Genomic DNA, 12,447 nt, shown 5'->3' with positions numbered 1-12,447 from the left:
CTTAACTGCGAGAAAAAGTGGGGAGGGAGGGGCTTAATCCTCTATGATGCTATGCAATAATGGTTAGGTCTAACTTTGCAAAAAAATGTGTAGAATGAACAATGAAGTATCGACGACAGCATACAGTAGACAGTCATGTTATGACAGTATAAGTAGGTATATAGGAGGCAGTGGCAATAGAAATGTAAATAACGAAGTGGCACTTCACAGTAAACAGTGAAGTTTTGACAACGGCGCGGGAATATAAAAAAGAAATGAAGCTTTGACAATAGGAGTTCTTGTGTGCAGTAGACAGAGAGGTTCAGAAAGAAGAAGAAGAAGTGTCTTTATTATATATATCAGAAACAGAACTCGAATGACAATAGGTAAGCAAACACAGTGACAAATGGAGACATTTTGACATTGATCGTTTGACAATGACACTACAGGAAGTCATGCAGTCACCATGTTGACACGGACATGAGTAGTAACAGGATGCAAGCAAACACGGTAATATCACTGCACTCAAATGGATAAAATATATACATGTATAGCAATGTCATCTATACTCATTGTCATTTTTTCCCTGAAGACTGAGTTTAATTGTTCCATACTTTTGTCAAATTTCATATCAAGTCCGATTATCATTGTACACTATAACCATAAAATAAATGTTAAAAAAATAATTTAAAAAAAACATTTTGCCTTATGTAAGTAAACTGGGGTATTGTGACTGAAACGGCACTATGGTTTTAGGGTTAAAAGCTAGTTATTTAGGTACACGGACAAAGATTATAACGTTTTTAGTTCAAACTCGGACAAATATACGACTATTTGGGTTTTCAGTATACTTATAGTTGTTGTGCCAAATCTCAGCTTTTAACTTGATTTCATAAAGGATATAATTTATTAGATTTTTTTTTTTTGGAAATTAAAGTGCTTTACAATTAAATCTTGCCTGTTTTAACCTATGTATTTATAAACATTCCAGAATTTCTTTAAAAATCGTCAAACTTGTTTTCTCAACATCTTTTTATGGATGTCTGTCCATTACCGGTTTATCTGCCGTTGACATCAAGCTTGGTCATACTCTAATGATTCAATTGTATGAAGTGTCAATGTTGTTTTTTGTTTTTTTTTTTGTAATTTTGACTGAGAACATCTTTTAACGTGCGAGTACCCATTGACTACAATAATGTAAAAACAAATACGGGGGTTGTTTTCCATTATTAACCAAATATTCTATAAACATGCAAACAGTAGATTATAAGGAATTTCGCAATCAAATTGGTTACAAATAATCGGCAATACTTCTACTTTTTTTTTTACTGTGGTTTTTAAAAGTGTATTTACATTTAATTAATATCAATTATTCAATATATTGTAAAGTGTAGTACATGTACAACGTAACATAGGAAAAAGCAATAGCTGGATTTTTTTTTGACGAAACAAAAGTTATTGCCTCCATACATGTACTTTATAATAAAACTCTCTCAACTCATTATAATACGGAAAAAATATTCTGTTTTAAACTTATGATTTTAAAAAATGAAAATGTGTTGAATATATTATAACTCAAAGCAATTACACAAATCACGTTAATTAAACAATTAATTACAGAAACAAAAAAAATCCATAAACAAAGATAAAAAGGTCATCAAAAGCTATTCTGTTGTACCGCCAAAAAAACTTTTTTTCAAATTCACCATAGGGTCATTACATATTTTTTGAAGCCCCATAAAACATAAAAAAAAAAACAAAAACAAAACAAAGAGAAACCAATAAAACAAAGCAAACAAACTTCATTATATTACAACAACAAAACATCTGAACAAGACAAATCGTTAAAACGTTTTAATCAGGTGTACATGAACATACTTTTGAAACTGCGACAATTTTTTATGGGCACATTTCTATTTTTTAAGACTTGATTGGAGAGTTCTGAATTAGCTGTACAAACACGATAAAAAATTGATATAGTTGTCATGTTGTAAATTTTGAATTTACCGGGTGGCAGTAAATACAAAATTTACAACATGACAAATTTTATATTTACTGCCACCCAGTAAATTCAAAATTTACAACATGACATAGTATACTGCCTACTCTACGCTGGACAAGATCAAGACTATTTGTAAAACGTATCCATTTGTCTATATAATACATCCTCTGATGAAGATTTTAATCGTGTATGTATAAAATATGTAGAATGCTAGAAGGTACTCGTATTTAGGACGTCAGAGAAGTCGAGGTTTGGGATTCATTGCCTACCGAAGACCAAACCAGCAGCCCTATTTATCGCATCTTGTAGCAGAGGAATGAGGTTACCAGTGCATGCTATCATAAGATATGTTTTTATATTGTTGTTAGTATGAAATCTTTGTATGAGCATAAGATTATAAATATTATTATTCGGACTAATATATTTTAAGAGAGTATCTATTAACTAAAATCATTTTGATATACAATTAAATATCGTTTTTACTTATTTTATATCGTATGTTACAATACTTTACACTATTACTGCTATATCATACTGTACTATTGGTAATTAAAATAAGGGATAAAAGTCAAACAGTATACAGCGGCTGCATGTTTATGTTCAATCGTCGTTTTTGCGAAGAAAAAGAAAACGTGACCAATTCTAGAGTAAAATAGAATGCAATGTTTAATTTTATCATTTAAAAGAGTGTAGTGGGGCGAAAAATTAAAATTAACAAGAGTACGTATATGTCTTTTTTTCCTTTCTGATACAATGGCTCAAAAAATTATGAAACATACATACGTAACAACGTAATTTTATTCGGTTTAATGCACTCTATATATCAACTGAATTGTTCAACAGCCAACGCAGTTAACACCGTCCACCGTCCATTCTTTTAAACTGTTGTTGAGGTAAATGTCGTCACACGTTGGCTCCAACTAGCATCACAGTCTGTCAGCTGAACCACAGACTAAGATGATTCAAACTTCTAGCTATTCAGTAATCTCACAGCCACCACGATATTTAAGCAATTGTACAGCTATTGGAGTTAACAACCAAAGTCAACAACCAGATAACAATACAACTAAATAGAAACATGCAGTTCAAGTTCAAACCCAGAAAATATTCCATTCGAATAAAGTACTCGATAAATAAGAACAACATTATATAACTATTCCAATTCTCAAGTTCTTCAAATCCCGCACAGGTACAGAATTGAATCTATACGAGTACATTAGATGTTGTGTAGATGACAAATTAGTTACCAAACTAGTACTTAGTCTTTAAAACAGTTTATTGGTATTGAAAAAATGAAATTTATACGGACAATGTTTGAATATATTCAAAATCATAAATATGACTGGTCAGAATAACTATCGTAGTCCAATTAAGATTAACTTGGACTGTGTAATAAGATAAACTCAAAACTTCAGCACAAGCTATAAACAATCCTTCGTAACAATGGTACACTTTCAATCTTGCAAACCAGTTGCTTTTGACAATGAAACTACATTTTTTTGTCGATGATTTGAATATATTTTTATTGTACTAATTTACAGTTGGGATTGGGGACACGTTCTGTAGCTTGGAATGTCATCTCCCTATGTGCTGTCGTTTTGTCGTTAAGAATACTAGTTAACGGTGTATTGTAAGTTAGCATAACATATAGGGTAATTATAAACTTCATCGAACAATTGGCAATTACCAAGATGTTGTTCAGCATTTGAAGCTGCAGTTTATTGGATAAAAAAGGGTAAGGAAAAAAATATGTTGCAATACAATTAATTTTAATGCTAAAAATATAAATCCTGTAGATGATTTTATGAATAAAGTGGCGTTCGCATGTTGGTATTACATGAACTTGTAGTTAATTTTTACATGTGTCATGTTTGCAATCATTTAATCTCATGGTGTACGTAATCATTAATCAATAACCAAATTCTAATCGTACTTTCAGGCAATGAACAATACATTACTACACATACCATAACGGTAGACGAAGGGGATATCATTAGTTATATAATATTATGATCACACTCAGAATAAATATCAACTTTTACCTTAAATTGCAAAATGAAGAGTTTTTTCCATTTGTGTGTATAATGTCGAAAAATATGGCTCCAAGTGTGTTCACAAATCTGGAAAAAATTGCCTTGACCGAGATTTTTACTGTGATGTGAAGTAAAACCAGCGGGCTCTCCAACAAAACTGAAGAAAATGATATTCAATCATCTGAACAATGTCTACGCTGATTTCCAAAAGCAGCTGCAATATACTTTTGTTTTTACTGAAATATATGTTTGAAATTCAATGTCCACAACATGGCAAATAAGTAAAAGGCTGTATATTTAATGTTTACTTATTTTCCTTCCCAATTTCTATGCTGAAAATTACTGATAAGACAGAAACATATAATTATATACAGTCATGTACTTGTATATTTCTACGAAAATTGATTTTTCAATACCGTGCGCTAAAATGTAAAAATGTAAAAGCAATAAGAGCAGCACATGTACTTCATGTAGTTTATAAATGGGTCATAAAGAAGAGATTCAGCAATTATACATGCATGGCAAATCACGTCCACAAGTCACAAAGTTTATTGTGAAGGATTCGTTTATTTTAACCGAAACTTGACTCACTCTGTGGTCCACTAAAGAGGTCACAATATCTTTGAAACAAAATAAAACATACAGTTAAAATACGTAACACAATAAAAGACGCAAGAAAACACTTCACAATTCCTCCTTACATCCGGGTTAGCTACAATTAAGTTGTACGCCAATTGAGACAAGCCGTAAATAATCCTTGCAGAAAATATGACAGAGACTGGGCCGATGGTTGCTTTATTCAGAACGCTGAAAAATAACCCAAAGAAGTACGAGAATTCTTAAAACCAATTGCCATAATTGATAAAATCCGCGTGTGAATGTGCGCGTTTTGGTTGTTGCGTATTCCGGAAGCGGATATAGATCTATATATGACCGCCATTTTGATTTTATGTTCCAGTGAGATTTATGCAGGAGCAATAAAACAGAAACACGTAAGTATATGCTTTATTTATTTGCACTCACAGTGATATTTTATACAAGAAATTTTCTCTTAATTTGTAAATTCAACAGTCTCCCTTCGCATTTGTACACTATATTCTGTCTGAACCCGACCATGCTACGTAAAACCCTCAAAAGGAATTACTTTAAATAATATTGTCAGAGTTGAGTTGTTACATAGCTACATAGTGTACTTATCTATGTTTAAAAAATATACTGTTTAATTTTAACGATAAACACTCATTTTTACGTTAAATTGACATTCCGAATACACATGTTAAAGACTCGTTCAAAATGTAAACACGAGGTCATTGTCGATCTAAATATAGCCGGTGTGAAATGGAGGCTACGCCATCTTTGTTTTGAAGTATTTATGTGCGTTTGGACAGGATAAAATGATTAGAGTTGACTGGTATCGTGAATGTTGTTGTACCGATATTAAATACAACATGATTTCACATTATTTTTATTTACCGACAGAACATAACTCGCTCAAGAAATATATTATGGTCAACGACCCGATTTGTTTGTATAAACAAAAATGGATTCGGTTGGTAAAGAAATTTCCGGAATATGTCACTATTAGATTGAAACAAATAAAAAGAAAATTGAGAAAGGTCGGTTTTGCTTTTGTGCTCATGCATTAGATTTAATAACCATATGAATTTTGATGAATGTATTCTTTAGATAATATCGATCGTTAAAAACGTGGAAATCCTGCAAAATTGTGTTGTTGCCAAGAACTTCAGTTGAAACATTGTTGGCCATAGCGCCAGCACGGGCAGTGCACGGGCGATGAATATTTCTGTTACTTACTATAAGAAATATTTTTTTGTTAAGTCGTTATTAGGGAAAAAACACGTGATTATTGTACTATAAAAATGTCTGTTTTTAACAACAGTGAGTTCACCGTTATGCATTTGTTTTCCTAGGGTTGATAAGGTAACGTTACTTTGACATCAAACTATGAGTCGCGTGAAGAAGAGGCGGTGCCACAACTGTGAGGTAATCACCATATAGTGGTCCATATATGTGCTATATCATTTCCTCTCATCAGTATAACACACTCTGCTTATGTAGTACTTGTCTATGTCCACTCAATAGTCATCGTTCCGTTATCCATTTTCCGATTAACTACATGTATGTGCAATAGATTGCCGAAAAATTATTTGAACCTATAAAATTATTTATCTTGTTCTTTCAACATCAATTTATATTAGTGCACGAGAGTTTCAAATTTACATTCCCAAACCTGCCTGATTGTTACCCTCCGCTTTTTCTCTACCTTTCCCTCCTCTACAAGCCCCTCTACCCTCTCCCTCCTCGATCTACACCCTCTACCCCTCCCCGGAAGGAGGTGTCGGATAAAGCTTGAGAATTAAAGTATACGTGACAGTATTGTACATAATCCGAGACTGTTATTTGGTGTTGAGCTATGACTTTCATGGTAACCGTGTATCAGTGTGTGTGTGTTTAGAATTATTCCAGGGGCAGGGGTAAAACCACAGTGGACACCTATAAAATCATACTCAGTATTGGAAACACAAAAGTACATTTAATATAGACACCCCCCCCCCTACATTTTTGTTATGGATATTAATATGGTGATTACGTTTTGAATTTTGACTTGCATTAACATACATGCATTTTCTTCAAACTGCTTTAAAAAAAAACCCACCATAAACCTTATTAGATTGGATGTTTTCCTGTTTTCCTGGCCTTTTTAATGATTTTGATATTTTACTTGCAAGGAAAACATCAGAACCTGCGCTTGTACGAAAACTGGAAATTCGCTGCCTCCAAAAGGAAGGGCATTCTCGGCTCGATTTTAAATATATTTTTAAAGTCACGAATACCACTTAAAATTATACTGCATGTTTTGATAAATTACATTGATAAACACTTGTAAACGATTTATTTTCTCTAAAGATTTCAAAAATGCACAAAATTAAATTTTCAAACAGATCGATAGAGTGTCTGAATGTGTTCAACAGTCTGTATATGGGATGTAAGAACCCATAGAACTATATTAGTGAGAAGTAGAATCATCATTTAATTAATTGGTTGTGAGTGAAACATTTGATTCAACTCGCAAATTTTTAAAATCGAGCCGAGAATGCCGATTCCAGTTGGAGGCGGCGAATATTTCGCCGGTTATGACGTTTTCCTGCCATGTAAAATATCAAAATTGTTTTAAAAAAAAACCCAGGAACATGTCAGATATTTCGGTCTAGGAGAGGGATAGAATGAGAGGGATAGTTTTCTGACTTTTGATTTAACATTTTCCTGAACATCTTAAGAATAAAACAAATTACCAATGAATGATAATTTACGATTGAAGGACGGTCACGTTTTGAGCTACACAAATTTAGAATTTTCAGAATTTAATTAATTTTGATTTAATGATGGCAATGCAGTTAAATCCAAATGTATTTATAATGCTCAACCAAAAAAAAATGTTTGTTTTGTTAAAAGCGGTTTTTCTGCGTTTTATATATTTTAACCAGAAATTAAGAACAATCTCACCGAATCCAAGCTAGCTTTACCATTCTACGACCTTTGTAAGCTAATACTTGGTAGTACCTTGGTTATATACATGTGACAAAGAATTATGAGCTTCATTTCTAACATGTAACTCAACGAGTGATTAGCTGCATAACTAACACAAAGGAGAAAGTTATAGGTTCTTTTTACTCGTATTACTGTGGAATCTATTTTATTCATGGGATCAATGTTCGTGGGAAGACAAACTTTTCCTGTTTCGCGGGGACGTATGTGGCAACGCACTTTGAAAAAATTACGCATTCTAAAATTTTTTTTTCAAAGTGCGTTAAATTTTTGACCAAATCAACGCACTTTGAGACTTGGTCCCAAAATTAACGCACTTAATTTTTTTTTTTTCAAAGTGGGTAATTTTATAAATTTCGTTGTAACACACGTATTTAGTAATTAGCAAGTTCGAGATAATTCTAATAAATATTAAACAAATGCTTGTATATATGATCATGGGGAAGTCAATTGGTGGACAAGGGTTACCCACAAAAGCCAGGAACATTGGTTCACGAACAATTGATGATTCCACAGTGTTTTGTAGAGCAACAGCTCGCTCTTAGCTTTACAATATTTTGTTTACCATTATAAAATGTAGCCAAGCATTCTATGCTATGAAAATGGAAAATGAAATTAGAAACTTCAGCTTAAATTGTTACCCTCAATATACATGTATGAATATCCTAATGCATCAATTGAACAAATGAACAGAAAATGTGAGACAATTTGACAACAATGGTCTCACCAGTAATAAAACTTTTTTAACTGGACACGAGCTAATGAGTCTCACTAATTTAGCCGTGTTGTTTTATTACTTGCAGGGGTGCCTGACTTCTAACTGTGGCGAGTGTACATTCTGTAAAGACAAACCTCAATTTGGCGGAAAAAACTCCAAAAAACAGTGCTGTATAAAGAAACGGTGAGTGACGAGGTAACCCTAATAAACGAAAAAGTCATCTAATATCGACCCTTTAATTATTCCCAAAAAATCTGAAGATGACCGTTAATTGAACAGCAAGTAGCTTTGAACAAACTTCAAGAGTCTTCAATTTTAAATTGAAATAAATTGTTATTTTTTTTCCAGATGTTTAAATCCAGTGTTCGCTTCAACTGATACACCAGTATGTATATTCTTATTTTGCAAAATAAAATATAAAGTAAACTATAAAGTAAACTATTTGTTGTAATAATAGAGGAGTTAGTTACAATGTCTGTGTTATCATGTATATTGTCTACAAAAAAGTCATTTCTGTCAGAAGTAACATGCAGAAGTCATATTCATTTAATTTACATAAAAAAATAAACAACGCAAATAATTTGGCTACATCATTGTCATTACTTGCCGACATACATGTAGATTTTCAGTGTATTTCAAGCATTTTACATAGAGCTCACGAGGGGAGCGTTTTTAATGCAATTATATACAGTAAAACAGGGTTATAGCGAACACGCTTATAATGAACTGACGCTTAGGCCTATAGCGAAGTGATTTTCATTCCCCGTGACTTTATTACATGTTATAAACTTGAAAGATTACGCTTATAAGGAAGTAAAATTGTCCGTCCCTAGGACTTCCTTATAAGCGTGTTTTACTGTATATTAAAAAATACTGAAATACTGATGTGTGAAGTATTAGGGTTCGTCGGATGTATTGTGTTTTTGATCTATACTTCTTACATCAAACTTGAATGTAACGTTTCACCCCTCTTCTCTTTCTTTTAGTCCAAGCCTGGCTTTGTATTATACAGCAACATCAGGAAGCACATTCCCAAGGCTTATGTTATGATTAGAAACATTCTTGATAAAGATATGCTGTCGAGATTTCGGATTCAAGTACCAACTGATGACAAAAAAGATGTAACACAGGAAACAGAAACAACCCAGAATGCAACTGACTCTACAACACAAAAGTCAGATCGGCCCCAAAGAAAACGGAAGGTGAACCTTAATTACATCAATCCCGCCCAATACGTACCGACGCTGAAAGCGCCGAGGAGAGGGGCCTCCATGAATGAGGACCCGCTAAAAGACGTGGCAGTGGAGCGCCTGGTAGAACACCTGGAGCACCAGAATGTAAAGGACGTTCACTCTGTCAGAACAACCAACCAGAAGCGGCATGAGAAAGAAGCAGCGCCCAAGCACGCGCGACCTCAGCGGGCCAGGACAAAGAAGAAAAAACTCCGACCTTATGAGTATCTGAAGTACCTGCCAGCCAAGTGTGAAAATTTAGGCGGGGACGCCTATCCCGGCCCACCCAGCCTCTCCCATCACGACTCGGAGAGCACAGAGAGTGGGGATGAAAACTGTTCACTGGATGAGTTTGGACCCCCGGTGTTAGAGCCCTGCAAGAAGGAGAAGGAAGCAGTAAAACTGAGTTTCTCTGGCCGGCACTGTAAGCCGAACGGCACCTATTCTCGTGAATATTACACGGATTTGAGTAAATTACCGAATCTGAACAATAAACCTAGACCAAGGAGAAGCACTCCTAAAATAAAATTAGATAGACATACTAAAATTATCGAGGAGAAGATCTCTCCATTCAGTGTAGCAGTAAAAAAGGAACCGGGAATAGTAAACAGAGCCGAAAACTACGGGTCATTGTCAGTAAAGAAAGAACTTAAAGTCAAACATGCTGGAGATTCGAACGCATTTGTGATAGCTTCATGTAAAAATGACCAGAAACCAGTCAGTAAAGACATCGAGACCTCGCTGAACACCTTTATGGAAAACACTGAAAAAGACAAGCAAATGAACCAGTTGAAGGATAGGATCCCTGTTTGTCAAGACAAAATCATGAAGACTGTTAAAGAACTGGCGAAGGAGAAAAAGTTTGTGAAGTTTTTCCAGCTCAGTGTCGGGAACAAACTTATCTTTATCCCCACCGACGGCTCCACGGTCATACCGAAAGCTTACGTCATGGACAAAGTGTCCGACGCATCAAAGACTGATAAACCCTCGGTTACCATGGAGACTCCTGTCATTAAGTCTGAGCCAGTGGATGACACGGATGGCGACCTCCTGCCCAAGATAACTAGCGTGTTCAGCTTGTCGTCAGACGCAGAGAAAGACTCGCCTCAAGAGAGCGACTCGTTCTCAAACGTCCAGGAGACGAAACCACTAAACACCGCCGCTCAGGGTGTTAGCGAGGAAAAACGACCAACTGCAGTTATGCCTAGTCCGGAAAACAGCTGCGCGCAGAAACTGAAAAGTTTGATTAACCCAGAAATGTTCAGTAGACATTCTATAGACGAAGACGACAAGGTTCTTCAGAGTTTATTGAGAGACACTGTGACCAAGATATTCAGCCATCAGCAGACGACAGCTACAACATCATGTCAGTCAGGAAATGCGAAAAATTCTGCAGAGTTGGCGAGTAAGTTGCAGAAAAAGAAAGAAGAAGACAATGTTAACGTACGAGTGACAACTATACAGCACGCGCCTCACTCTAAACTCACTCACTTTACAGATAACACCAAACGACCGGCCATAACTGTTATCCCAGACCTAGGGAAACTAAAATCTATCGACAAAATGACAAGTAAATCACAGCCTCACTTAGCTCAATCACGAAATCAGACGTTATCTCAACCAAGTCCCATCTACATCACAAACAAAGTACAGACTTCCATGCCCCAGTCGCACAGCCAGACGCTATCCCAGCCCGGCCCTGTCTACATGACAATGAGCTCCGCACCTCAGCACAAAATATTGATTCTCCCCAAAACTAGTTCATCGAACAACACAAACACCCGAGTGGTCGGGAGCTCTTCTCAATCAATCCCAAAGCTGCAAAGTTTGTTGCCGACTTCCAAGTATCAATTTGTTGTCCACAAGTCGGCGACACCAACGATAAGCGCGGCTTTGAAGTCGACCGAGCCCGGACTGATGTACACTGGTATCCATGGTAATAACAGTGGTGAAGGCGTGTCCCGCTCCCCGGCCACGCCTCTTCTCCTCTTCCCAAATATCTCAAGTAAAACGGTTCCCGTTTTTTCAAACAATACCACAAGTAGGATCATAAATTTAAACCCACCCATTGCACCCCCAGCATCCCCACCCGAGATTACTCCAATGACTAGTAATACTGGCATCTCTAGCGGTAGCTCATCAATTCAATCATCATCTACCACAAAGAAACAAGTTATTGTGACATCCCGTGCACCAAATGTGGTCAATAGGACGCCTCCATCCCCGGGTCGTAAAGACAAGACAGTTTGTGCGGAGGTTAAAAACAAACAAAGCCGGGACGTTGCCGATTCCTCCCTTCCCACTACCGGCGGATTTGGACACGAGTGGGTGACAGTTAAATCGGAGCCAGGGGACGATCACGAGTTCGAAGCCTCTATACTAACCACAATAAAAAAAGAAAAGACTAGTGAAAGCGAAAGTGAAAGTGAAGAGGAAAGCCACGAGACGAATAGATCTAGTACAAGGCAAGGAACGCCACAGTTCCCCGCGCATCCCGTCACTTCAGTCAACGCAGGGGAAACAGACACAGAGGAACGTATCCGTCGACTGAGAGAGAGAATGCGCGCGCAACAGGAAGAGTGTGAAAATTTGAAAAAGTCTTTACTTAATGAGAGTGAGGACGTCTCATAACAGAAAGAAGTTTTGTGTTTTATTATTGTTATAAATATTGTTTTAAATAAAGTTAAAATTTTATCACTTTTGAACTTCATAAAATCTTTACATGTACAGGAATAATAGGAAAAAGTAACATCAGAATGTCCTTAGAGAAATGGTCGACATTGGTCGCTGACTTATTTGGTTTTGTAATTACATATAGATATTGTCACTACTGAGGTTTCATCAATATTTGTTGAATACCAATTTTCGTGGATTTTGTTGTTTAGTTGTTCCACGAAATTAAATGTTCATCGAAGT

The 12,447-nt window shown here is 35.7% G+C and overlaps 1 protein-coding gene across 3 annotated transcripts; it reads left to right on the top strand.

The window, feature by feature from the left end:
* Positions 1–4,925: 4,925 nt before the first annotated feature.
* LOC105328746 (serine-rich adhesin for platelets) lies at positions 4,926–12,228 on the top strand. 3 transcript variants are annotated; one of them, XM_011429750.4, is made up of 5 exons: positions 4,939–5,006; positions 5,946–6,018; positions 8,385–8,482; positions 8,648–8,684; positions 9,286–12,228. In XM_011429750.4, the coding sequence occupies exons 2-5, from the start codon at positions 5,980–5,982 to the stop codon at positions 12,160–12,162; spliced, it is 3,051 nt and encodes a 1,016-aa protein (XP_011428052.3). In that variant the 5' UTR covers positions 4,939–5,006; positions 5,946–5,979; the 3' UTR covers positions 12,163–12,228. The 3 variants fall into 3 exon arrangements, with proteins under 3 accessions (XP_011428051.3, XP_011428052.3, XP_019922958.3); XM_020067399.3 differs by lacking the exon at positions 4,939–5,006 and adding an exon at positions 5,481–5,630; XM_011429749.4 differs by lacking the exon at positions 5,946–6,018 and having other exon boundaries at positions 4,926–5,006.
* Positions 12,229–12,447: the final 219 nt, after the last annotated feature.

Source organism: Magallana gigas, chromosome 5 (genome assembly GCF_963853765.1).
Source record: "Magallana gigas chromosome 5, xbMagGiga1.1, whole genome shotgun sequence".
In the NCBI taxonomy this organism is placed as follows: Eukaryota; Metazoa; Mollusca; class Bivalvia; order Ostreida; family Ostreidae; genus Magallana; species Magallana gigas.
The sequence above is the reverse complement of the archived record's forward strand: the minus strand, read 5'-3'. Positions and strand labels throughout refer to the sequence as shown.